The 27,926-nt window shown below is 40.9% G+C and overlaps 3 protein-coding genes across 3 annotated transcripts in view; all 3 read left to right on the forward strand.

The window, feature by feature from the left end:
* Positions 1 to 3,643, forward strand: part of PARD6G (par-6 family cell polarity regulator gamma) — a 65,765-nt gene extending 62,122 nt beyond the window's left edge. Inside the window, exon 3 of the mRNA XM_017813158.1 lies at positions 834 to 3,643. Coding sequence (XP_017668647.1) covers positions 834 to 1,693 — 860 coding nt within the window. The 3' untranslated portion in view covers positions 1,694 to 3,643. The remainder of the gene's footprint in view (positions 1 to 833) is intronic.
* A 1,199-nt stretch (positions 3,644 to 4,842) lies between these two features.
* Positions 4,843 to 11,122, forward strand: BLOC1S4 (biogenesis of lysosomal organelles complex 1 subunit 4). Its single transcript, XM_017813251.1, has 5 exons — positions 4,843 to 5,066; positions 5,391 to 5,462; positions 6,639 to 6,740; positions 7,422 to 7,556; positions 10,105 to 11,122. Exons 1-5 carry the CDS (start codon positions 4,851 to 4,853, stop codon positions 10,201 to 10,203), a joined length of 624 nt encoding a protein of 207 aa, XP_017668740.1. The 5' UTR covers positions 4,843 to 4,850; the 3' UTR covers positions 10,204 to 11,122.
* An 11,656-nt stretch (positions 11,123 to 22,778) lies between these two features.
* The window catches only part of GLIPR2 (GLI pathogenesis related 2), a 24,289-nt gene continuing 19,141 nt past the window's right edge, over positions 22,779 to 27,926 (forward strand). The window contains exon 1 of the mRNA XM_017813253.1: positions 22,779 to 22,972. Within this exon, the coding sequence (XP_017668742.1) occupies positions 22,960 to 22,972 (13 nt within the window). The 5' untranslated portion in view covers positions 22,779 to 22,959. The remainder of the gene's footprint in view (positions 22,973 to 27,926) is intronic.

The following is a 27,926-nucleotide window of genomic DNA, read 5'->3' on the forward strand; positions in this document are numbered from 1 at the left end:
TGATTACTTTGCAATGCACTTGAAATAACTGCTGGAGACTGAAATATTTAAACATTTCCTTAAACTGCAGACCCTAGAAAGGCAGCTTTCCCATGGATCTTCCTCTCAAGGGCAGGAGTCCATGTCCATTCTATGATGTTTTGCATACGGACTAGGCAGCAGAGCATTTTCTCCCTGCATCTCTTTCTGCCAGGCTGCTTGCTTACACAGAACCTTTTGTTATTTGGCACTTTTAGCACTTTTTATTGCTGTCAAGTTCAGCTGAAATGAAGTAAAATATTCCAGAGAAAAGTGATGTACCAAGAGATGCATATTAACTAACAAAGGCTAGGCAAAAAACATATCCAACTACTCTCTTGCACTCTGCTATCATGTTTGTACCTAAGGCCTGCTATCAGTTAAGGCTATGTATTGAGTATTAAAATGCACCCTAATTCAGACTTTCAGGTTAGGAATACGCTCCTTGACCACTTGAGATGTATGTGTAAAATTAGAATCCAACTCTGAAAATACAGTCTCATGTCTAAGATGGTATATCAGGCCTGCAGCAAGTAATTGCATACTACATAGCTGAAATAGGAGTTCAGAAAAAGAAGGGTTTTTTTCCCCAAAACATGGAAGTGTAGGTAGTAATTATAAACAACTCATTCATTCTGAATGTTGTGCTGATGGACATAAAGTGAAACAAATGTTAGAATAAGTGGGAGAATTAATTTGGTTTTTTTCCATATTGTTAAGAGTGTGCCTTCACTGAACAAAATTTAAGTGTAAAATGCCCTGCAGATTGAATTATTCTGTTTGATTGATATACATCGGTACTGCTTCTCTTTCAGATGAAGTGGACTACAGCAATTTTGGGACCAACACGCTATCAAGGAAGAAGAAGGCTCTGGTGACACTCCGCAATGACAATCTCCGACGGCGTCCTCACATTAACATTAGCATGCCTCATGATTTTAGACCAGTATCTTCCATAATTGATGTGGACATTCTTCCTGAAACGCACAGGAGAGTGAGGCTGTATCGACACGGGTGTGAGAAACCCTTAGGATTTTACATTCGCGATGGCACCAGCGTAAGAGTTACTCCTCATGGACTGGAAAAAGTACCCGGTATCTTCATCTCTCGTATGGTTCCTGGTGGCTTAGCAGAGAGCACAGGCTTGCTGGCTGTGAATGATGAAGTCCTGGAAGTTAATGGCATTGAAGTAGCAGGAAAGACTCTTGACCAAGTCACAGACATGATGATTGCCAACAGCCATAATCTTATTATCACAGTCAAGCCAGCAAACCAGAGGAACAATATTATTCGGAGCAGTAGGATGTCTGGTAGCTCTGGCCAGTCTACAGACAGCACTGCGAGTCACCACAGCTTGCCTACATCCCATGTGCTGCAGAACTTCCACCCCGATGAAATGGAGAGTGATGAAGAGGCTGACATTGTCATTGAGGGTGGTCTGGAGCCACAGCACATTCCTAAACTGCACAGCCTTACTTCCAGTAGCCTCTCTCGAATCAATGGCAGCAGCCTTAGCCACAGACTTCAAAGGGACCTGGTGCTCAACAACAACTCTGGCCGAGAAAGCAATGGCAACATCCACAAATTACTCAGTTCCTTAAAAACTGATCCCCGACACAGTCTGGTTATCCCCAGAGGAGGTATCGAGGAGGATGGAACAGTCATTACGCTTTAGTAGCAACTTCTGCAATTCTCCTTACAGTCTTAAGTGCCAATTGGGACAATTAACTCGTGCAACATGTTATGCACAAAACAGGGAGCTGATATTCTCATAGACCTCACGGGTGCAGAAAATTGTTGCTTTCTAGGAAACGTGGCATCTGGAGTTAGACATAAAGCTGTCGTGCACTGCAAAATTTGTCGGGAGAAAGCCAGAGTGCAAAATCTGGTTCATATCCCAGCCCTGAAGTGAGAAAACAAATTTGTTTTAGTTGTTATAAATCTAAGCAGTCTTACAGGCTACCCATGGCAATGCTACATACTTGGGTTTGAATACATGGGTGGATGTATTAATACATGCATGTATATGAATTAGATTTTAATAGTAACAGACATGTCTATTTGAAGTGGAACCTGGTTTTCTTCTAATACTGGCTTAAAGGGGGCACTTCTTAACAGCCATCCCATCTTCTACTGTTACACACAGCCCTTCTGCTAACTTGTTTACACCATATTTTCAGCCTTATGTCTAATCCAGAAGAGCTCTACATAAAAGTAGCTGTTTCCTACTCCGGTGGTAACAACGTTTGGGAGATGCTGCAAATACATTTTCCAAAGGAAACTGTAGATTCTATATATATAAAAATAAGTGGTTCTAGAGGCCCGAGGCGGCCGTGTGTAGGATGTAGCCGTGACTGCTGGGGCACGGTCGCCACCTGCGGGCCAGCGCTGGGAACGCGGGGAGGCACCGACACGGCGGGGTCAGCGCCGCTGTGTGGTGGTGTATTCTTTTCCGATATTTATTAGATCATACCTCTTGGTTTTTTCCCCATCATCTCTCTCTTTTTTTTTTTTTTTTTTCAAAATCATGGTTCACGTGAATTTTTAAAGATGCAAGCAAGAAAGCAGCAGAAGTGGAAGAGTGTACTAGGACTGTCCCCTTCACCTCAGAGCTGACACAATCCCTTGTTCCTTTGGGGCCACCTAAATCCACAAGGTCTTTCCTTACAAAAGATGGGCTGGTTGCCATGCAGAGCTGGAGGGGGATGCTGACTGACTTTCAAACCTAACTGTTATTTTTGGACTCTTCTAGTAATAAAGCTTAACATCTACACAGGATTTCTAGAAACTTAAAATATAGTGGATGTTTGCGATGGTCAGACACCTTTACTGGGTGCTGGCTGTTGGGTGACCAGTGACTGTTGAGTCACAACCTGTCTGCTTCTGAAAATGCCATGAGTCTAAGAAAGTGATTTAATCCAAAATATTTTGTTATATCTCAATCAGTGTAAGAAACAAAATGTAAATGTTTTACGATGTATTTTTCTATTTTTAGCTTGTGTCATTTGCTCTTTGTTTTTAACTTTGTAGTACATTAAAGCTTTTTTTATATGGTGGAATAGACATTTCTTAAATATTGTATGGATATGAAAATTCAGAAGTCTTGGTTTGAAGAAATTACATTCCATTTTGGAATCTGTAATGGCTGGAAAAAGGATGTGCGGACTATTTCATTGTTGCTAATTTAGAATACCTGTGGAACAACCAGTCTTCTGCTCATTGTTAAATATCTTTGGGACATTGAACTTAGTTTATTTCTTTTAGATTTGCTTTAAAAGTTTATTTTAAAAATCTTTCACTTACTCTAATTAAATTTTTTCTAGGTATCACTTATTTTTACTGGCACAGTAAGAATAGATCATTGATCCTGTTCGTCTTAAAACTGTGTTTGTACTTTACCAAAGGTTTTCATTTTTTAAAAAAATCTGATTATTGGTGCAGTAAAAAAAAAGAATAGCTGGATATGCTTCAGTCAATCAGACCATCTTATCAGGAAAATTTTGTTACACCTTAAATAAGACTACTTTTATGAATAAGTGATTTGTCTGGCTGAAGTTACTCGTTTTTCCTTATTTAACTGATGACAATGTGACCTATCTGCAATAAAATGTGCACTGTCTTACTTCTGAGCTATATTCTTTCCCTGTGCTCAAGCTTTTATGTGGAAGTATATCCCATCCCTGTGAAAACAAGGTATCTGGGTTGGATGGCTCTTCAACTATGTAACCATTTTAGTAATGATTTTCTCTGTATTAGTACAGACTTTGATCCCGCTGCTTGATCTCAGTGATACTGAGTTTCTTTCCATAATGGTTTTTTTTCCCAGTACTGCTTTTACTAAAGAGTACTGCTACACTGATTTCCTTGGGAACCCACTCATAGCAGTTTTCCCAGTACTGCTTTTACTAAAGGGTACTGTTACACTGATTTCCTTGGGAACCCTCTCAGCAGGGCTGGCTGCAAACCTGAGGGCTTTGAGGGTTAATTCTGACTCCTCAGAAAAAGCCTAGGATACCTCTGGCTTAGTGATCTGCTGCTGCACTGCACTCCTTTGCCTGGAGCCTTCTGGATGTCACTGTCCAAAGAAACCGTGCAGTACAATCTACCCAAACTCTTCCACCTCATTCATCACAGGGGATAGGAAGAATAACTTGTGTTTCACACGCATGTACCCAAGATGAATTACAAACTGAGAACACCCAAGTATTGGTGTGTGAGCTTTAGAGCCAGCACTTTGTGAAGTAACTTTTAAGGCTTGCAGACATTTTGTGCAACGTTTTGGGGTGAGGAGGGGTGGGGGGTGGCAAAAGCAGCTTCTCTTTTGAACGCCCCATACCGATGCCTGAATCTGTGTTATAGCGATTATCCTCTCACAGTGAGCTCCCGTCCCACCTCAGGCCGTTATCAGAGCAATCTGCATGGAAACGCGTCTGACTTGTTCGGGCTTCACAGACCGGGACCCCTTCGGCTATGAGATTAAATTGCCCAACTGGGCTGTAAAGGTGGGCGGCTGAGGGAACAGAGGCGCGCCAGCCGTCCTTAAAGGGCAAATCCTCCATAAGCGCTCCCGGAGAGGGAGCCGCGTTTCTGTCGCAACGCTTCCGAGAGGCGGCGGGGGCAGCAGGGCCTGAGCTTCCAACAGCCAGGCGCGACTCCGTGCCCGGACACTGGCGATCCGTGCACTCAGTCCCGGAGCGGCCACTTCCCGTCTCCCGGGGCGCGGGGGCCGGGCTTGGGAAGGCGGCTCCGCCCGCCGGGAGCGCGGCTGCGCCGGCCCGCCCCGGTCATGTGAGCGGCGGCGACGGCCCATCGCGGCGGGAGAGGGGGGTGGGATGGCGGCGGCGGCGGCCGGAGCGGGCGACGGGGTTGGAGCCGACCTGCTGGGCGCCTGCCCCGGCGCGGACAGCGGGAACGTGTCCCAGAGCCACAGCAGCGCCTCCGGCCTCGGGGAGCCGGAGGACGAGGACGCCTCGGAGGCGTCGCTGAGCGCCACCGCCGCCGCCTACTCCGCGTACCTGCTCGCCGACCGCAGCCTCTTCAGCGAGCAGGTGGGCGAGGGGCCGGGCCGCCTCGGGGGGGTCCTGCCGAGCTCCCTGGGGACAGGGAGCAGTGGTGGGCCCGGCGCCGGGAAGGGAGGGGGTATCCTGGGAGCGCATCCCTCTGGAGCTGGGCGCGCTCCCGCTGTGGTGCTGTGCAGGACAGGACGTACCGGTGTGTCGAGTCCCTTGTGCTCAACAAAGACAAGGAGGGGAAAGCTGCGGGATTTCTGTGAGACTCGTTTTAATGTGGGCGATGTCTGTACTCGGTAGTGTTATTTCTGAGAATCCGGTTTTCGTGTTTTCAAGTACCTTTAAAGGATTTCTGTTTTGCAGATGGAAAGCTTAGACAAGAGTCTAGAGGACTTACTGACCAGAGTGGATGAATTCGTGGGAATGCTGGACATGGTATGTGTACCTTGCATGTAGTTGCGTTTTTAATTAGTGCTTGTGTAAATAAGACATGGAGAGGAAGAAGCCTTCTGTCTAGGTAGGTTCAGTATGAAAACACATTTGGTAATTAGACAGCTTGTGGATAAAACTGCCAAATTTCATGTCAGAGCAAAATACGGCCATATAGCTTTGTGGTCATACAATCATATAATTGTTTAGGTTGGAAAAGACCTCTAAGATAGAGGCCAACTGCTGACCTAGCACTGCCAAGTCCACCATTAAACCATGCCCCTAAGCATCACATCTACACATCTTTTAAATACCTCCAGAGATGATGACTCCACCAACCAGTTCCCTGGGCAGCCTGTTCCAGTGCTTGACAGCCCTTTCAGCGAAGAATTTTTTCCTAGCTGCATATTTACATAGCTTTATTTGTATACTTATCCATGTACCTACAGAGAATCCCATTTTGAATGGTGAAATGACAGGTTTGAAAGAACAATATGATATTCTGCTTCTCCTTTAAAATACGTAAAGGTATGCCCCGTTGGTTTTATAATCAAAGTATCTAATCCGAGTTGCCAAACCTCCAAAGCTAGAGGGGGGGACCCTCTTGTCAGAAAGGCAGCTTTGTTTTCACTTTTGCATTGGGTTAGATGGGGGAACTGAATGTAAAGTTCCTATAAGCTGACACTGGTATACAGGCTGTCTTTTAAAGCGTGGCACATGTAGTTCTGCACAACTCTAGGGGGAACTTCATCCTAGGACTTTTTTATTTTAATAGCAGTAAACCAGGACTTTGTGTCCTGACTTTTTTAACAAACCTGAGGAAAAGTATGGGTAGTAGAATTTAAGTAAAAATTTTAGTTTAATGTGTCTAGTTCTTTAGTATGTCTTGGAAAATGTTCCATCTCAGTTCTAAGGAGATGTAGTAGCCTACTTTTAATATAATTATAAAGGTAAATATTAGCCTATGCAAAATAAATTTTCTTCAAAATTACTTCGAAATTATACAAAAAAGCTAGTGTTTTGGTTTTAATCTAGTATTTCTGTACTAATTTTAATCTGGTGGTTTTAAACTCTGAATTTTAATCTGTTGATTGGAGCGCAGTTCTAGTTTCCAGAATGAAATCTATTAAACACTTTGTTTTATTCATTGATTTTTGTATTATTTCTTTGAATTGTCTTTAGATTCGAAGTGATTCCTCTCAAGTTGTCAATGAAAGTATACCTCAAATTTACTCAAAAGCAATAGAAATGAGGCAGATATATAGGAAGATTGACAAACTAGAGGTAGGTATTTGATATCTCTAGATGCATTCTGTTTCCTAACAGAAGGGGGGGGGAGAATCAATGATGTGCCATGTCTGTGTGTGTGTTCATGCATGCATGTGGAGTGGGCTCAGGCTAGTTTTGTTCTCCGTGTCCAATCTGGGTTCAATACTTCAGGGTTAATAACGAGAACACAATTTATTAGTAATTTCTGGACACTGTAAGCATTCTAAACATTTTTGGATCTTTTTTTTAACATCTTTTTTTAAAACATCTATTTAAAGAAAAAAGGATTTTTGTTTATTGACTGCTCAAAGCAAGGCAGTTTTTATAGTCTTTCAAAGTTACTGTCCTCAGAGACAAATAGAATGAGAGGTCTATTGATTTCTGATAAAGCTTCAAAATTGTGATACAGATCCTTGGTCTTTCTTTTAGTAGTAGTAAGTCTAGATTCTAAGAAGTCCAAATGAGTTACTTGACAGGTAAATAGAAAGACTGATTGTTTTATTAGATTTAACCTGGAGTTCAGCCTTTTAAGTGTCTCAAGTAATTTTTAACAATAAAATGGACTTGTAGGTGGAAGGGAGCATGAAGTTCTTGACTCCTCATTTAAGTAATGGATCACTCACCACTGTTGTGCAATACATAATCCTGTTTTGTTAGTGAAAAAGTCATATTTCTGTTGGTTTTCTTTCACACTAGGCTTTTGTGAAAATGATTGGAAATAGCGTAGCTGGACTGGAAGAACGGGTCATAAAGGCAGAAACAGACCTTGGAGCTTTTCCAAGCACATTCAAGAAAATCTTGCACACAATCAGCATACCATCCTTCCTTAATGTAAGTAAACTTTAGTTACCACATGACCAGCTTCGTTACTCTACTGACTAAAGTAGATTATTAAATTAATAGTAAGTTTGTTACATATGCATCTGAATTTAACTTTTATACACTTCATTAGGATTTTTACAAAGTTTTCAGGCTTAATTAAAAGAAAAAAACCACAACCAAACTTAAAAATCACAATTCCTTACAAGGATTTGTGTAACTTAGCAAAACAAGTCTGAGACAGAAAGAAATGAACGTGAAGGGCACAAACAAGCACATAATGCACCAGCCTTTATACTGAAGCACCCTTGATCTCTGATGATATGCAAAGCAAGTAGGAAGAGCCTGTAGAGGCAGGACTGTTAAAGGATAGTTAGTTAATTTCTCATCTCATTCCTTCATTTTCCTTGATGTTTAAGTTTAGAGTGCTGTCATTTTTTTCTTTTCAAAAAAAACCCAACACAAAGCTGCTATTTATAGGCCAGTTACAAAAACAAACAACTACATAAGTGGCCTTCAAGAATTATTCAACAGTATTTTCCGTTTGTTTTTTTTTTTTTCCTAAAAACAGTTATCAACCAAGGAAATATAATCTTCAATTGAAAAGTTTGGTAGTTCTAATAAAGTGCCTTCTTTTTCAGTGTTGCATGGGAACACTTCATCAGCTTAGTTGTTTTTTCACAATTAATAACGAGAAAACTCTTAAGAAGTGTCAGCAGGCTGAACCTGTCATGTCCAGTGGTTTCTTAGTTTGAGTATGGATAGCAGTAAAAGAACACTCAGAACTTACTGGCATTAATTGATTAGCTAAAAGGCAGGTTACTGTTCTGCAGTGCTACTGGATATTGCATAGTAAAATACCTACTTTCACTAGTAAACACAAGCATATCTGAATGAAAATGCCTATAGAGATTTCTCCTTATGGTTTGGAAAAGAAGGCTTTTCTCATGTCATGATTTTCATTGTAGCTGTAGTTTGTATTTTCCAGGTGCAGTTTTAATTTAATCAAGGTCCCCCCCCTTTCCCTTTAAATGTATCTGTTTCTTTATAGAAAGGATATATTTTGTATTTCTCAAGCTGTGTATTTGTAATCTCACTTTCAGATTTTGCCCAGAGTTCTTCCCTTGTGAATACCAGTCAGTGTAAAGTACAGTACTATAAGACTTCTGGTATCACTAAGGATGTAGACTCTGAAAAGATAAAAAAGTTTGCTAAGCAGCTGCAAAAATAACTAATGATAAATATGTGCTTAGGCAACTGTGGGTACTGTGCCTGCCTATGAATTTCCTCCCTGGATTGAAATTATCCCCTTCTTGCACATAGGCAAATATAACACCTCTTAAATCAGTGGATTGCAGAAGACCTGTGCCCTTAGTTTCCCTTTCTTGCAAGGTGTTTTCTCATAGGACAGTGCAGGATAGGAGATGATTCTAAAAATCCGAACTTTGATTTCAGAGGTTGCTTTTGCATTTGGAAAAATTTATGATGTTGAGAACACTGATTATATCTACTGTTTATAGGTCAGATCTTTGTTTATATTTTTTAATTTCATCACAACTTGAATGCCAAAACAAACTTAGAGAAATTAATATTATTGTAAAGTTAACAACATATAATTTAATAAATCAGCAATTTTGTATATAACAGGAGTTTATGTACTTATTTCATATGGAGTACAAGTATACAGTTCAACTGAATATTCCACTTTGCTGTTTTGTAGGTATGCTTACTTATATCATCATCTTGGTATTACAAAAGCATTCCAAACTCCAAGTATGCTAATAATATTTGGTATGCTTTTAACTTTATTGTTGGTGAAGACTCTAATTAATCTTGATTTCAAGCATTCTATTTAAGGCCATTTATTGAAAACATACACTGGGTCTGTGTTGTATTGCAGCATTATTTATACACAGCAAGACTGATGCAGTAATGAGTAGTGGTCCTTGTCTCCTTAAATGAGCCATTTGGTATAGCAAAACAATGTACGGTTAATATTTAAAAGAAACATGTACACTTTTCCTGAAAAACAGTGTAGCAGCTCTTTTCCAGTCCACTACCAGATTATTTTTAGCTGTATGTCATATGAAGAAGCTCAACAGGAGCAGCAGCCTTGACAGCAACATCTACTAGGTGTATTTCTATATGAAGACTTTTTTAACTAACTAAATGAGAACATGGGCCTAGGGTTAACTCAAAAGAAGCGGCTGCGGAGAACTCGAAGGTTGGAGCAGAAAAGGTAAAGGTATTTGGCTTTGAGAGGATGAAGATTTCAACAACTATACCATCAGCTGAATGGTACATTTTGGCTCCTGCAGCACTGGCATATCATACACCTTCCAGGACTGAGTCTGTTTAGGTGCCGGAATGGCAAGCATTAAAACCTGCATTTCTTCAATAACATTAAGAATATGCCAGACTCATCTGAGCTATGGTTAAGAATTCACTTGATTAAGGAGATACACCTTAAGAACTTCTGTTGTTTTGCATTTTAGCTCTGTAGGCTTTGTTTTAAAATACTTTTTTAAAAAGGCAAAAAATAAACCTGTCTGATTTTCAGAAATCGTCTTCCTCGCGACAACAACAGACGCTCTATGAACCTCCAGTCCTCTTCAAGACTGAAGACTATTTTCCATGTCTTAATGAAGCACCTTATTGATGATTTTTGCTTTGGGATTCATATGAATCAGCCAGAATAGAGACAGCCAAGTGAACAAAAGAAATGCTAACCTCAAAACAGAGCATTTCTGGGCACTATTGATGACATATTGCCATTCTGGTTCTCATTGTCTTCCTTCAGACAGTATTTTCAGGTAAACTTTGTTTGTGTTCATTATTTCAAAAATCTTCCTAAAACACCATATAAATTTTCAGATTATTTTGGGGAGAGAATTTAAGAATACTTTGCCATTAATTTTTTTTTATAGGAAAATAATAGGAAACATACTTTTATATATAAATTCTTTAACACGTAAATGTTTGTGCTGCTGCAAGTGTAAATAGCTATAACACAAGGATGGTTGTTATTTTGGGTTTTTTTCTTAATGTAATGATGGAGGTGAAAGAAAAACTATGCATAAAACCATCTACTCCAAGGTTTGAGGCCTGGTCCCTGCAGTTTGTACAGAGAAATGTACCACATTGGGGTATACTAGTTGCAAGGGGAGGAAGGGGAAGCTCATCAGGGACATGACTGGATCATAGAATCGTAGGATCAGCTGGGTTGGAAAGGACCTCCGAGATCATTAAGTCCAACTCTTGATCCACATGACCTAGTCCCAGTTCACAAAGCAAACATCCTGCTCCCACTGACGATCCTCAGATCACAGTGACCAAGCCTCTAATTAGTGCATCATTATATTGTTCGATGTGTAGCCAGGTGGACATGAGATAGATACATCTATATCTATAGATACATATAAAACAAACGTGCTGAAAACTTGGGGCAGGGATGTGCCTGACCGAGCCTTAGTCAGGCACCTCACCAGACTGTTTTCTTTTCCCTCACAACTCTCCATGTGGTTACTGGGACTTGCTGATTGCAATTTATATTGTCAATAAACTAATAGCTATCTAAACCCTGTTGTGGTCTTGCATTTCACCGGACAGTATTGGACGGCCCCTTTCTTTCTGAGAACCTTTTTGCATACAGCCTCATATAATACCTAGCAGGTGTTAATCATAAATTGTCACTAGAAATACCCAAAATTCAGATTTTGGAGGAATAAGGAATGCTTTAGGGAAACAGTATGTCTGCACAGAAAAGGGTATGGATTTGCAGAGCAAGGATTATATATTAATAGGTAAGGCTTTGAAAAGCTTATGTTCTTGTCTCCAAACAGCAGAAGGGATTGGGTTGTAAGCAGTATCTGAAACAACATTGAGTAAAAATGAAAACAAAGATCATGAAGTCAGAATTAGTAGTCTCCAAAAGCAGTCCTGATGTAAAACTTATCTGAATTTTAACATAAAGAGTCTAGAAAAATAATTGTATGTAAAAATGCAGAAAGGAACAGACATGACATTGAAGACGGGCTCCTCTTCCACCTCCCATACTCCTCACTTTCATAAATAATTCACTATTCAGATGTTTCACTGCAGCAACAATTGCATTTGTAAAAGGTATGGTACCTTTCAGTTTATGCATAAATAATGCTTGAAGGTTTATCCGTCAGTGAGATCTAATGAAATTACATACCTCTAACTCAGTGTAGCAACAGAAAGCTACAGTCAAATACTTTCAAGTGCACTAATGCTGGCATGGAAAAAAAAAAGATAACTTTAGAACAGCTTTCTAATTAAATTAATCAACTGCTCGAATAAAAGCTTTGTCCTCTGCTAAGGTGAGCCAAAATGGAGTTGCATTTAAACAGATAATATTTTAAATAATAAAGTTTTCAGTAAGTTTATACAGCTGAGTATTTGTCTTACAATATTGTTCATGTTAATGAGAGAAAAAAATCAAATATTCTGAAGTGGGAGTTTATGTTAAACAGCTGTATGAAAAAAAAAGGGCTGTATCTTCAAAGCACACCACAAACAAAAATCATACAGTTCCTGTAGTTAGTATAGTTCTGTGTGGAAATGGTCCAAAATATTTTTTATTACTGAAAATAATGGACAGTACATGGAAGATACAGACAATAAATAAAGTGTGGCTTTTTTAAATACATGATACAGAATAGCAAGGTCACAGTTCACCTGTGAGCTATAGTATAGAAAAGTTGTAAAATTAAGGCATCCTTATAACACTGACAAAATGCACACGTGCACTCTGGTGTTGAGTTTGTACCACCTTGGCTGTCTCCTTATTCGTGATCAGTCTCACAAGCAGGAATTACACAAAAAAAATCCCAAGTGTTCACACTGAGTAAAGAAAGACTGTGAATGTTCATTTTTTCTGTCTGCTGTAGTTACTTTACATTAGAACCAGTAACTATATTGTGAATTAGGCTCAATATTTAATGTTTCTGCCAGCTGTAAATAAAATCTAAATTTTATTACCGGTTTTTAACATGAAGAGGTCTTCAGCTCGAATTGATGTGAAGCAGGATGTGATTACTGTGCTGAGCTGCTAAAGGTTGGTTATCAAGCGTATGAAATGAGCTAATGTTTAATATCAAATTATTGAAATCAACACAAATCTTACTTTTCTTCTATGGCATGAAGCAAACATTTTAAAGCAGTCCTAGCAGAAGTAATGGTAAAAGTTTTTATATTCTTATAGTTACATACATTTTAGGCTAATGTTAATTACCATTAGCTTAATGCTAATTTAAATTAATGCTGCAGCTTTCTAAAAGATACATACATCATTTACTCTACGATGTATGTAAATATGTAGCAGAAGCTCTATTCACAAGCTGTGCAGATTGGACTGAATGTCAGAAGTCCACATTTTTCATAGCTCCTGGACAAAAATCAATGTCATCTGTCATATATAAATATTTAGTTATATGATAAACTATGGCTGAAGCAGGCACATAAAGATTGATATTTGTATTTAATTATTTTTGGACTGACATATTTTGTTCCACTTGAGCAGTGCTGCAATAAAGCGCAAAGAAATTACAGATGAATGCACATTATGGAAATTAAAAGAAACAGATTTTATGATTTATCTGACCAAAAAATATAATAAATTGTTTAAAGATGCACTAGATTACATTGACATCAAAACCTGTGGCATTTCATTACTTTTGCTGACAATAACTATCAAAGCTAAGGAGTTTTACCTGCACTACTGAGAAATTAGTAGCAAACTTAATTTGGACTCTATCCTGCACAGGAACTGTTTCCAGATACTAAGCTCATAAGCTGTAGAGAGTCATCCTGAGTGAAAGACCTTCCAGAATGAGAAAGAAGAGCTTACGTCTTCATCTATGAAAAGAACTTTATATTTGAAGTTGATAAATATTTTAAGATTCCCTTAAAAAAAAGAAAAAAATAGAAAACGTTTTTTAAGTGATGACATTTTTAAACTCCCTCAGTTTTCAAAGAAAAGAAAAGGAATCTAGTCTTGGACCAGCTACCAAGAAAATCCTGTGTACCCAGACCGAAGCCCTGCCTTGAAAAGCCAAAATCCCTTTCAGATATATCTATGGTCAAAGAGGATCATAATGGAGGTCAGTAATCTTTCTAGCCACTGCAGCTAAATCCTTCAGGTATCCGGAGTTTTAAACGGCTGGGATTCACATCCCTGTAGGAGCTGAGCTGCTGTGGCAGAGCAGAGGCCTTGTCCACATGGCTGCTTTTGTTGATGCTACTTTAGGCCGATGGGTGGTAGTACAGCCTAAAGGTGGTAGTACAGCTGATCAGCTCCAGCTGATCTCAGAGATTAGGGGAGTTGTCTTCACCTTTTGCTTGGGGTTATCTACTCGCAAACTCTTTCAATGCTGGTCATTTTTATGATTTTGCAAAACAGTGTAAGTAGTATGCAAATGGTACATGATGATCACAGTTTTGAAAGTGCTAAGTAACAAGCAAAGCAAAAAAAACGGGAACAGAAGGTATTGCTCCTGGGCAGTACAAAACAACACTGGGGAGACAGAATGCAGTCACCTGGAGATACAGAATGTGAAAAAGAGAAATTGAAATAATGCCTTTGGAATTATAGCAGACAAAAGGATATGGCAGGAAAACCGAAATATCCACTGTCTAAAATCCACCTGGAAGACTCAAAATGACATTTAATTTTTGTCAGCGTTAATATTGGCTGTACATTATTTGATGGACTATTAAAGTAATAAAAAAAGACATTAAAATTGCATAAGCAGTCATAAAATACGATGTTTTCAGTCCAATGTGCTATCTATAAAGGATCTTGAATAGTCTTTAAAAAAAGTATTTTGAAAATACAGGTAACTAACTGTGCTGACATAAGTAGGAAAAGGAACTGAATGTTAGCAAGGATTTCCTTAGAGGGTTCTGAGTGAAAAGACAAAGGAATGAAATTCACAAGGGGAAAAATGCACTCGCTGAGGGAAGAAGGATAAGTATCCAATTTGATTTATCATCTCCCATGGTTCGGAAGCTGTAGGTTTCTTGAGAATAGTTTAATGCCTACATTATTTAAAAATAAATTAATTGCCATCTGTTCTTTACAGGTGATACCATCAGGAGTTTCTTTACAAGCAAGAGGTCTAGAAAGCAACCTTAAAGGAAAAGTAAAAGCAGAAATTCCCACAATCCTAAGACTTTAAAAATGAGGGCTGACACTAAATATGACAGGAGTACCTGAAATGTTTCTCCGAATGTGAGTGAATCTAAAAGGTTTGCAGAGAACAGCAGGATGGCAGAAAAGCTGGTTCTGATTGATTCATACAAAAAAAAAAAAAAAAGAAAAGAAAAAAAGGAATGGTAAGAGCCTTATTCAGGAATGGAAGAGGCAGAAAATAGCACAGCCAGGAGATAAGCCAGGACACATTCTAAGGTGTAAACTTGCAGTGACACAGCATGAACAGATGAGGGCAAGATCCCTGAACTGAGAAGTCTGACTGAAGATCCACAACATACATGACATACACATGATATTGTTATTTATTCACAGTTTAGGACCTTGTTTTTATTTTTATTTTTTTTTTGCTCCAGGGTGCACTATTCCCAAGTACAGTTTTAGGAGGGGCTTTAACTGTGCTTGAACTGTGGACTAGTTCTGGTGTGTGTGTCTGGACTGGGTTGCTGTTATTGCCTCTTGTTACTGCTTCTCCCATGAAAGCAGTAGGACTTGCAGGTAGAGTTAGCCAGACCACTGGACTGTTCTGGCTAAAAATCAGTCCTGCCAAGCCAAACAGTCCAACCCCAGTGTTGATGACCTGGCACAAGGGTGGGGGGTGACACTTCTCTTCTCCCAGCCATCCCCCTGAGAGGGCAAGCAAACCACTTTCCCTGGCAGTGTCTCCCCATGTACAGCCTGGGAGATGCCTGCTATGGAATTAGCATCTGTTTCCCTCATGTTTCTTTGATTAGCCCTTTCCTCTACAGGAATGGTTTTGCAATTTGTTTGGAAGCATGGAGGGAAAGAAGAAAAAAAAATAGGCATTGGGAATAGCCTTTTGGTTGTCATTACAGAGATGTCTGTGTGCCTGCTCAGATGCTTGCTTCCAGCGATGTTTTATCAACTCAAATACAGTGGTTCAACTGCAAGTGATAAGCAGTACCCTTATTCTTGGTGTCAGAGGTTGTTGGGAATTTTTTGGAAGTGCCTGTAGCATCTAAAATCCAGTATATTATTAAGGGGAAAAATACTAAACAATATAATTGAACAAAAATTGTGTTTTCTTTCTGGATTTATTAGCTTGACTTTTCCTGAGTTTAATTGTGTTTCTGTAGTCAAAGGAAGGAAAACACAAAGCCATAATGCCAGAGAAATCTTGCCTAAGGAAGATCAACTATGATGTTGTTAGCTAACAAGGTAGATGAGCAGTGCTGTTGCAAACTCACTGCATGTACCAGTGAGATAAGTCAAGATTCTGACAAGTGAGTTAGATGAAATTATGAGAAGGATACAGAATCAACAATAGAAAGAGGTCAGCAAAAGCAGGGTTATATGAGACACCACTGCCCATCTCGAATAGTATTCTGGCTCTCATTAGCTTGCACCATGGAACTCCCTCTTTAAGTGGGTGTAAGATGGATTCTCTTGGGATTGGATATAGCCAAAGACTTGCTCAGGAGTTTAGCTGACATGCTACAACTGCTCTTGGGTATTCATTCCGTGCTGCTGGCCATGCGCTACATTTAGGTCAAGATGAAACTCAATGAAACATTTAGCTTGAACATCAGGTTTCTCCTTACAAATCTGCCTGAACTACTGTGCTGAACTACTTGGTAGGACAGGCGTAGCCCCAGGGTAAACCCCAGCACCCTGCAGGAGTACAAAGACTGAACCAAAGCTGTGTGATGAATGCAGATGTGATGGTGATGGTGTTTATATCTGACTCGAATGGGTCACTAATGTGGGTATTGCAGGGATTGTGAAAAGCCTGATGTAAGTGTCAGGTAGGAAAGATGCTGGAGAGGAGATGAGGGGGGAGTGACATGGAAGGATAGACATAGACCTTCTAACTGCAGTGAGTTAGTTCAGTTCAGGGCCACAAAGACAATTAAGGGACTGAAACATTTCCTATGAGGAACATCTGAGAGAACTAGGACTGTTCAGCCTGGAGAAGACTCAGGGGCAAACTCATCAGCATGTGTAAATACCTGGGAGGAAAGGAGGGAGTGAGGGGAGAAGGACACCGACACTTCTCAGCAGTGCTTGCTGGTAGGACAAGAGGCAATGTGCACAAAAATAAAATCTCCTTGCCAAAGCATCTTCTCTGTTGCATCCCACGTCCATATTTTTGAACTATGTTCCCACCAGCTTCTTTTAATATCCTCTAACTCTCTTATTGGAGGGCACAATCAACAGTTATGAGCCATCTCTGTTGCTCATCCTCTTCTAGTAATGTCTGTAATTTCCTTTCCATGATCTCTTCCCTTGGCTGAAGAATTGTAGAATGGCCTGGGTTTGAAGTGACTGAAGTTGAAGCCCTGTTGTTTTGTGTATGAAGCTTCTATGACCTTGTTGCCTTTCTCTGATCCTTTACCACTTCTGCTGTATTCTATTTGAGGTCAGAAAACTAGGACTACCCACATAATTTAATGCACAAGCAAATCAAGGTTTAAATAGTACCACAATCTGCCTTCTTCTTGTCTCTTTTCTAATTATTCCCCAATATCGGATCTTCTTTCTTGTCTTTTTCTGAATATTTAAACTGCTGATTTCCAGGACCTACCAAAACTGTGTGATCTCATTCATGAGTAACTGCTCAAATTTAATTTCTGACTCATAAAGTGGTTCATATACAGGGATATTTTAATGTAATGGCTAAATATGTGGCTGTTAAGCAGGAGGTGCTTCCAGTTAGTAGGATGAGGTTTTGCTAAAACAAAGGTTACTGCCTATGTGGATCTTATATAAAAAGTAGTAGATTTCAGCATTATGCACAGAAGTTAAAATACAGATGCTGTGGGAGTCAGTCTGTTTGTGTGTGAATATGCCACTACTGGAGGTCAACAGCTGATCTAGTTGTCTGACCTCTTTATGTATTTGTGCTCACCTGGGCTGTTGTTTAACTTTTGTTATCACAACTACAGAGCAGTGGTCCTGGAAAAATGGTGTTTAAACTCAACCCGAGGTACTGTGCTGAAGCAGAGAGTCCATGAAGTGTCCTAACAGCATGCTCCAGATACTCTTCAGCCCACTGCAGCCTTGGAGGAGAGAGGTAACATGTTGAGGAACTGACAGAAGCTCTCTTCAGTGTTCCCAAATCCTTTTTTTGTGCCAGAAGTCCTTTCAGGGTACACTCTCCTCCCCCTTCTTTCCCTTAACTTCTCTGTACTCAGAGGCTGCGTTTCCTCTTACTTTCTCCGTGTCAGGGATGTAGGGGAAGCACTCCAAGCATTTGCACAGGTGGAGAGTGACATTTCTTATGGAGGCTCCTGCTTCAAGCTAGTTGAGAGCAACCATGCTGAAGGTTTTCTGAAGCCAGAACCCCAGGAGTCTGACCCATGTTGAGGAACATCCAAAATCTGAAGTCAGCACTTCATTGCCCTGTTCTGGTGAGATTTGTGTCCTTGTACTCTTAAACATTTAGATGAGCCTGAAGAATGTCAGCTGGGGAAGGTGCTAGGCCCCTTGAGAGAAAGGTAGTGCCTGTTCAACACTCCTTTGGACAGCAGTATTCCCACATTTTGTCCCCCAAGCTTTTGCTTGGAATCTAGCCCTTAGGACTGTTGTTTGTTCCAACTCCTCCACCCGCTCCCCTCCAGTGGCAGAGGGCTTGAATGGTTGGAACTAGATGATCTTTAAGGTCCTTTCCAACCCAAACCATTCTGTGATTCTGTGACGATGATTAATCACACACTACTTTTATCTTGCAATGTGTGGGAAGAAGTTAAGTCAATGACTATTCTGCAGTGACAGTCCCCTGTTTTCTCTGTAAGGATTTTGTGTTTGTGGTCAGCTGATAACAGTACAGTGCAGAGAAATGAGGTATAGCCTTGCTTTTGTACTCTTGCTCTTTTCAGCTCAGTTCTTTTCATTTTCTTCAGCAGCTGAGGATTATGGTCAAACTAAAAAGCAGCATGCTGAGGATTATGGTCAAACTAAAAAGCAGTCTTGCAAGAAAAATTAACATCTCTAACTGTGTTAAAGTTGAATTTTTTTGATCTGCTACCCAACCTGGATTACTTTGGAGGTGAAATGGCAATACCAATTTGGATCTCACAAGCAAAGCCTGGCCAAACTGGAACAGGTTGAATATTCTCAAATATTCTACCACAATTTTTTGTCCCATTTTCCTTTTACAATTTTAAAAATATGCAGTTTTCTAGTTGATTGATAGAGCTTTGGGCATAATTTTACGGCTCACTTATGGTTCTTGTCACTATATATGATGTCATTCATGTGTGATGTATTTATAGTCATATGAGTACTGTTGGACCTAGGGTCACTTATTAAGAGTGTCTGGGAAAAACAGATTTGTTACATTTAGAATTGCTCGCAAACTTTTTGTCTGAGTGGTTTGACTTGTGGAGAAACTGCTTAGAGTTGTATGTAGAAGAAGGCTGGGAGGCATACACACCTCCTTGGCTGGGCTTATGTGTGACAGTGTTGTCATAGGTCTGTTCTAATCTGTGCAGACACCTAATTGTATCTGATAGATACCAATTGATGGAATGAATTAATGATTCAAAACATTAATGATGACAGGCATTTGCATCAACTGGACTCACCAGAGCATGCATATGTGAAAAGGTTCATCTCAAGCCTTCTTAAAGGTGTCTAAACCTGCCTGCAACCAGTTGGGGATCTGCATAGGCAGGAGCTGGCTGGCTGTTCCTTCATCACTTGCAGTGTTGTTGGAACAGAAATCTGCAGGCTGAAATCCACCATGCTGCTGAGGCCCTCACAAATAGGCACATTGCTGCAGAGCCCTGCTTGGGTGGGCTCCCTTGCCAGATGGAGGGGAATACTCAGCTGTGTGCATGCAGACCTCTGAGAAGACAACAGGGGACCTGAGATCTGCCTGGGGTTCCTTGCTCCATCAAAAAAACATCTGTTCAGTCCTGAGTTTCCACAGATGTAGCCATATATGGATGGCTGGTGAAAGGTCCTGGAGGAATACTGAAGGCTGTCAGCACATGGCTGTGAAGACTAAGCTATGAGAGACAGCAGGCAGCAGCAGCACAATCCCAGCTGGGCCCAGAAACCCACACTGCCACTTCCACCACACTGGCCTTGCTGGGTCCACATGCCCTGGGGCAATCTGTGGGGCACCACAGGAGCGCCTGTGCCTACCCAGGGCCGGTCACAATGCAAACAGCAGGTCTCACAGGGCAGGCTGGGGTACAGGAAAGAGAAACTGAGATGCAGGAAGCTTCCAGAAGAGACAGGAAAGCAAAGCAGGGGAAGGATGTGGGTTTACATCTGGTGGCATCAGAGGAGGTTATGAGACAGTGTGCATTAGGGTCAGTCACATCAAGGTAAAGAGAAGCAGCTGATGTGGGTGGGTAAAATGGACTTACTTTGTTGGGAGAAAAGGGAAGATAGAATAGAAGGAGGAATGTTTTGTCATCCAAATACCACATAGTCAGTTTGACACCAAAACTTTAGCCACAGATTTTCAGGATGCAGATGAAATAGCTCTACTGCAGCTGAATTATTACTAACTCCCTGATTGTAATGATTCAAGCACTTCCTTTCAAATTACATTTTTCCTTCTTATGGGCTCTATGTAACCTATTTCCAGAAAAAATATTTATTACAACAGTCTTTACTAGTTAAGAGTTACTTTTTCTAGCCAGCTGTTTTTGTTCTGCTTTCCTCTTAGCAGGAAGATGAAACAATTAAAAATTAGTCAGTCTATGTTGTACTTTTTTTTTGCATCTTCTCCAGAAACATTTAGTAGGTGTTGCTATAGGAGGCAGAATGCTGGACTCATCTGACTGTGCAGATAGTTTCCAATGCCCACCATTGGATAATACCAATGTCATCCTAGTAATTTCTCTGTGTAAAGGAATCATGCAGTCATTAAACAAACATGCATTTGGTGGTGCTTTGATACATCATAAAGTAAATGGAAAATCCTGTTTGTTTCCACTCAGATTGATTTGTTTGATACTCCCTGAAACTGGTAAAAGGATATTAATAATTTACAGTTTGCAAACGTCACCAGCAGTGGCTTTTTTATTTAATCACTTTCATTATTTTCAAATACTTGTTTGCATTCTTAATTATTAGTGTATATACCTCCTCCAAATTTCCATCTGATAAGATCAGTAATATTCTTTAGTGTGGAAATTTCAGCAGGTGATGTTAAAATGCTAAAAAAGCCCAGCTCCTTCCTTCTTCTTTGCTTCCCTATGTCTCAGCTTACACTGCTTTCCTGTCTTTGATGAGTCATTGCATTTACTTTGTACTGGTACTTTTACATTTCAAGCCTGAGCAGTGATTTTGATTTCCTTGTTTTCTGATCAGAAAAAGCACCACTTTTTCCCCTGTAGGTAACACGGAATTTTTGTCAAATCGGAGAAACCCTATTTTCCAAGTTATGATTGCACAGGATGTTGTGAAAATGTTATGCGGTTGTATCTGGTTGCTTTTGAAGATGCTTGATGCTGTTTCCTAGTAGCAGTCCAGGTCCTAAAGGATATTGCTTAATAGTTCAGCTGAATATTATAAAGACCTAAAACACAAACAGTGTAAAATATAACAATCAACTGTGAGAATATAAATGAGCATTTCGAATACCAGAAACTCCCAACTATGCAAATATAAATTCCCTTCTTCTCCTTGTTATGACCATAAGGTGGCACTGGCTATTGCTGAGCACTGATGTATGGCCTAGGAGTAGTACAGCCCAGTGTTTCAAGTTTAGCAGAGCATTTTTAGAGACTAGGGTTCTCAGACTAGCCCACGGTTTTTTCACTCCTGCAAGCAAATAAAACAGCAGCTTTCGCCTTGACAGGGCTCTGATAGAACAAGCTACAGCTCTCCACCCTGCTCCTCAGCCACCTACTGCCACGTGCAGCAAAGGGAGTGGGAAGGGATTTCCTTCTGCATCTTCTCTGACCTCTTTCTCCTGCTCTGCTACCTGCCTTGCTACCAGCAAGGGTAAACATCAGGCAGCTGTGAAGACGAGTGTGTTCTCATGCCCTGCAGTTTCCTCCTCCATGGGTTTCCCCCTTAGTTCTTAGTGATCCCATCAGCTGTTAGTGACACCCCCTCAGCCTCTGCTTCAGCCCTGCCAGTGAAACAACCTCAGGAAAAGCAGTGTGTTGGTGAAGGGATGTTGTCTTTCCCCACCTGCTGCTGCTACTTGTTTAAAAAAAGCCCCCAAACCCTACATCTTTTTATTTCTGAGAGGTTTTTTTCCTTTGTTCATCATGGAACTCACCTCCAGAGGTGGGTAAAGGATAATTAAAACCTGCTGAGCCAGCAGACTTGGCGCAAAACCAAGTAGAACTTCGAAATTTTGAAAGGCGTTGTGAAAAACTGGGAAGCATTAACCTCAGATGATTTTTCATGGTGATGAAAAGATGAAAGTTGGAAACACGTAACTGAATGATTGTTTGGAGATATGCAGCACTTCTGAAGTTAAATCAAAGTATCCTGTTCACTGTAGTTAAAGTAGTTAATATTTGCCAGATTAGCTTGAGGCGTTTCGATGTAATGTGAAGATAACAGTGGCACAGTGCTTACACAGATAAAATGAGGTGTACGCACATCCAACTCTTTTTACAGAAACACACCATCAGCACAGCTCCTCTTTAACCTGCAAAATTTTATTTTACTAATACCTTCTACAGATTATGTTGCAACAGTGCAGGAAGTGATTCATTTTAGACATAAAAACGTACTTATAGTGCGAAGTGCTTTATGACTTCCTGTTTTAACTTAACGTACAGTAACTGGATAAAACTTCAGCAGCATTTGTGTGTATGAATTAGCCTCGTGGGCTATGCCTGCTGTGGCAGCAGAATTATTTGTCAGCAGAATTTCCTTGCACAGCCTACTCTTATCAGAGGACAGCCGCAATTACTAAGCTAAACTGGTATGTGAAAACATATGGTGTTTTGGAGCTGCTTGGTTACTGTGGAGGATAAATAGCTGCTGACCCTAAACAGGATCTTTTTATGAAAAAAAAAAAGAACGGTGTCCCTGTGCCTTATAAGGCATGGGCAGGCTTATCGCAGCGCTGAAGGAGGGGCAGTAGTGGGTTCATGCTGCTGAGTTCTCTCCGGCAGCGGTCGCAGGCGACTGAAGAAGTTAAACTGAAATTGCAAACGCTTCGTCCCGGCGCTTAACGGCGAAACTCAGTCAAGAGAGGAGGCAGCAGGTGAAATTAAAAAAACCCACCACTTGGGCATGGGAAAATCAGGTGAGCATGGGAAAATCGTGCAGTTGGCTGTGTTTTCATACAGTGTCTGTGCCTGGTTTTGTGCTCGGAAAGCATTGCTAAAGCGTTAGTGGCTTTCCTCGGAGAAAGCTGCTTTCGTTTGTGCATGGTACAGTCTGGGAGGAGCTTTCTCTCTGACAAGGAGTTAGATTAAACAAAAACCAAGAAAAACGACCCCCCCTCTCCCCACCCTGCACAGTGCAGAGGTAGCTGTATTTTAGATACAGTTTATATTTTGTAGCTTAAATTACTTTTGCTTTGCTGTGTAAAATATTTATAAGCCCTATAGCTTTAAAAGTACTTCATGTCTAGCTGTCTGACAAAACTTACCAGCCTTGCAGATGGGCAGCAGGATGCTTTGAGACGGGAAAGCTTTTTATCACCCTTCATTGTCAGAAGGATTTAGATTTAAGATTTGGTTGCCGTTTAACTGAAGACACCTCAGCTCCTAAGTCTCTCCCCAGCTGTGCACATACCCTTGGAGGTTCTCCCTGCTGTTGCCTGTGCTCTTGCTCCTTTTCCCACTGCTGCCAGCTGTCTGTGTGCCCTGCTTTGGCAGTCTGGGCTGGGGAATACACCTCCGAAGCTGCCAAGGAGCCAGAGGTATTAAGAAGGGAGGACTTATGCCCCCTGTTTTCTCTTACCTTGTTCTGTTAGAGTCATGAGTGAAAATCTGTGCCAAACTTCTGAAACGGCTATGAAACTGGATGGAGGATTTTTTTTAATCTTGTGGTTAGGACTTTATTTTTGTGACAAATTAGAGCCTGGTGGCATATAGAGTCTGTCTGTCCTGTGTGTAAACAGCATGTATGGGACAGGCTCAGCAAAACCTAGTACTCTATTCACTCAAAAACAAATCCTCTTCCAGAGAAAACTGAGGAAAATCTTTGTGTGGGTAACACTTTAGTGGGCCTCAGCATGGGTATGTTGATTTTTTTTCTTTTTCTTTGTTTTTAAAGGTCAGCTTCTTAGATGAGATCAGAACTGACTGCAAATGTGACTGTAAAGGGTTTACTGGTATGACATCCAGTCCAGGCAAAGCACTATGTGACTGCCAGTGAGTTTGGCCCCATGTCCTGGCAGCTGCATATGTTTTAAAGTGGATTGGGATTTAGTAATTAACCTTATAACAATTTAAATGTGTAGTTGCTCAGAAGTATCAAGTTCAGCACTTCCTATGCTAGTAGCATAAAAAGTACAAATACCATATAAGCTCCCAATTTCAGAAGGAGTAAAAATCTCCTTTTGTTTTAATACATGCACACTGCTAAAACAGTCATAAGGCAATCACCATCTTTGTTTTTTCCTGTACATTTATTGCTGCACATTAGTTGATTTTTCCAAACTTAGGAGCAGTTACAGATGAGAAACTCCCTTTGCCAAGGCTTGGGGAATGTTTGCATCCCTAAATACTTATACAAATAAAACTTGAGATCTAGGTGCATATTTTGTCACTTGTATCACACTTTTCAAATGAAGATTAAACTGAGTCCAGGTTACTATCTTTGAGCTCTGTGCAATATTTTTAGATGAATCATCAAACTGAGATCCTGTCCTGACAATTGGTTTATTAACTAAATCCCATCCACCCTTTCCAGTGCACTGAAGTCTTCAAATTCCTGTCTGAGATCATTCAGTGTGGTTTGCCTTTGAATGAGGAGAGCAGCTGTTTTACAGAGTACTGCTTCCTCTGTGTTTTGTGTGAAATACCTCACATTTCCACTGTAGTACTCTTGAGGTGCAATGGGGGCAAGTTTCTCTATACTAGGGTACATGAAACAGGTTGGGATCTGTTTAACCTGGAAAGAGAGTCCTTGCTCCTCTCCTGGGTCAGAAAGATTAAGGCAGAGGTTGCCTGAAGTCTAAATTTGAGGATGCTCTAATTCATGTAAAATGGGACCACTATTTTAAAATAAATGTCTTCAGAGCAGTCTCTTTTTGGTTTTGGTAAACCTGTCTTGAGGTGGAAGTATCACCACACAAAGAAATTCTGCTGTTGAAAATCGCAGTTCTTTGATAAATGCTCTCCAATAATGTTATATTACTAGCTGTTACATTGTATTTGAACCAATGTTCATTGCGAGTAACAGAGCTAGAGAGTTAGCATTGGTTTTGCTTCATTGAATAGAGCTCAGTGTTGCAAGATATTGGTACTTCTGACTCAGCTTTCTTCCTTGGAAGCTGCAGGCTGCTGAAACCAAGTTTGTGCTGAAACCAAGTTAGTACTGAAACTTCCTTGTCAGGTTTAGAAAAATGTCTCCCATCACCGTGAGTCCTGCAAATACTTAAGCCAAACATAGAGACCTCCTCCGCTCTTCCCATGTATTCTCTTTTCAGACAGCATTTGGATTGGGGGGGGTGCAGGCAGCCCTCCCCACAGGCTCTAGAGTCCTAACCAAAAAGACAGGGATAAGTATTTCTGCGGGAAATGAAGGGATGGTGAGCCGGCTGCTCCTCGTTGCCCTGTTGCTGTGAGTGCCGCGTTGGCGGGGCTCTGACCCCCCCTGTAGCTGTGCGGGCCGGAGGCCGGGGTTCTGAGGGCAGCCCTTGCCCCAGAGGGAATATCCATTCGAGCAGCTGCAGCCGATGCTCAGGGAAGCAGCTGGCTGCAAGCTCCACTCCTCCGCTCTGGAGCACGGGATTCCTGCTGAGCAGTGGGAGTCTCTGAAAAGGCTGGGAGAGTGGTAGAAAAAGGCTGCTAAAAGTCTCATTTCTTCCACTTCCCCTCTGGCTCAGCCTGGTGGGGGAAGGGAGCTTGCTCCGTTTAGTCCCTAAAAACCCGGTGGATGTGATGGCGAGGGAATCGCCCTCTTTACTCTGGCAAGTGGCTGCAGACGCTATGAAGGACAAGGACAGGCTCAGTAAATACTGGCTATCTTTTTACAGCGTTTGGATTACCTTTTATATATTTTTTTTTAATTTATTTCTCTCTTCTCTCTTTTTTTTCCCCTTCTGGAAATGTGGGTGGGACTCAGAGAAGACTGGGAGTTGCCCACTGTTCTACTTGTTGAATCAGTACAGAAAAAAAAAAAGGCTGAGAAAATGTTTTGACAAAAAGAAAAAAGACAGAAACCAGACTCAGTGCAGTTTTCCACGATGGTTTTAATCTATCTGAGAAGCGTGTGCTGTTTTTTAACTCTCAAGATGCACCTTCAGAGCACAGTAAAAAGGACTGTTGTGTTTCCTTCAGGGAGAGCTACATCTTCAGCTGATCTGAAGCACTAACCTGTACTTCAGCATCTCGGTAGGAGACAGCCGTGGCAGGTCGTAACAAAAGTACAGGCATACTAGAGAAGTGACCTGTTGGCTTTCTGAGATATGCGATACCCGCAAGCTGCCAAAATGACAAAGTGTTTCGTGCTGGCTGGTTTTACAGGACTGGTGGGAATAGAGAAAATGAATTGGTCTAAACTGCTAGCAACTGAGCGCTTGCATTTGGTTACATTGGGGCATTTGCAGAACTTGTTGTTTTTTTTCTTTACACCAGAATTGAACTGGAGTTGTAGTGAGAAAAGGGCCTTTCAAAAACAAGGTTAATTCAATTCATAACCCCACACCTCCAGTTTTTGTGTGTGGAAAACATTGATTACTTGCTTCAAGTTCAATAAATATCAAATAGAGAAAAGTGTGACAGAAATGCAGTAGGCTTTGACAAACAATATTCTGAGCCCAATTTTTACCTGTCTTTTGAACCACCAGGTTTTGGTGGGGGAAAGGAGGGTAATGCAGCAGTTGTTGCTCCTGTTGACTGCTAGATTAGTACCCTTAGCTCCTCATGTTCAAGTCAGATAATGCCAAAACAAGTGTGAAGGGCTCACGAAGACTTAAGATACAATGTGATGGTCTGTAACAACCGAGATACCCGCCAAGGCATCATCTCTTCTTTCTGAATCCTCCAAGAAATCTTTCAAAAAAAAAAAAAAAAAGTTAAGCATGAAAAAAGCTTTTATTGCCGGGAAGATTCAAACTGTTAGTTTTCTGTCAATACAGTTGCAGTGTCTATCTTGACTAGATTTGAATTTGCCTCTGTTGCTGCTCTATGTGCAGGAACAAAAAGTATGAGAAAATGAGTGTTTTGATTTTAACTGTTTTGTTGTTTATGTATCTCAACAGGCCAGAAGGCTATTTCAGATCTCTAGTTTTGTAGAGGCCTTGCTGTTCTCCAAAAGATTAGCTGGAGCATATCTATGTTCTGTTTTTACAGACAGATGTAGGCAAGTTCTGCCTAGTCTGTGAAGGTCTGAATAGCAGCAGCTCTGCCAGAGCTGGGCTGGGTGGCCCTGCAGAGAGGGATGAGGTGAGGCCACGCAGGTGGCCAACCTCCCTGGTGCAAGTAAGGGTGAGAAAATGGGATCGTAGTCTGGAGTCTTGTGTAGGAAGACACTATGGGCTTGTTTAAGGTCACCACAAACATCATTTAATATCCCTGGAAGTGTACAAGGTCAGGTTAAACAGGGCTCTGAGCAACCTGGTCTAGTTGAAGATGCCTCTGCTCATTGCAGGGGAGTTGGACTAGGTGCTCTTCAAAGGTCCCTTCCAACCTAAACCATTCTATTATTCAGGATTTCATGAAATACATACCTTTTTGCCAAGATTTTGAATTATGATAACTGGGGTTTAACCTGTTGAGTAGAGGGATGAGAAAGATATGATGTAATTGATAGTAAATATGAGTGAAGAAAGCTCTCTGTGTTTCCCTGCCTGATTTTGGCTACTGGATAGGGGAGTTTATACATCAGTGATCAGAAGAAATGTTCATGGCCATATTTCCATGCCTCAGGGAGGTGCATAAATAAATATACTTTGGACATTGCCCGAGTTATCTTGGATGTCCTTGGCAGAAAAGCATGGTGGGAGGATATTGAAACTAATGAGATGAAACCTAATTCAGGTATGCCTACCCCAAGCAATGGTAGAACATAAGTGGTAGAGGTAT

The sequence above is a fragment of the Lepidothrix coronata genome, unplaced genomic scaffold, assembly GCF_001604755.1.
Source record: "Lepidothrix coronata isolate B3197 unplaced genomic scaffold, Lepidothrix_coronata-1.0 Scaffold40, whole genome shotgun sequence".
NCBI lineage: Eukaryota > Metazoa > Chordata > Aves > Passeriformes > Pipridae > Lepidothrix > Lepidothrix coronata.

Excerpts from the sequence above, each read along its gene's own strand:
- BLOC1S4 (XM_017813251.1), top strand. The coding sequence starts at position 4,851 with ATGGCGGCGGCGGCGGCCGGAGCGGGCGACGGGGTTGGAGCCGACCTG. Across the intron at positions 6,741-7,421 it reads GGAAGATTGACAAACTAGAG|GCTTTTGTGAAAATGATTGG; the intron begins GTAGGTATTTGA and ends CTTTCACACTAG. Across the intron at positions 7,557-10,104 it reads GCATACCATCCTTCCTTAAT|AAATCGTCTTCCTCGCGACA; the intron begins GTAAGTAAACTT and ends TCTGATTTTCAG.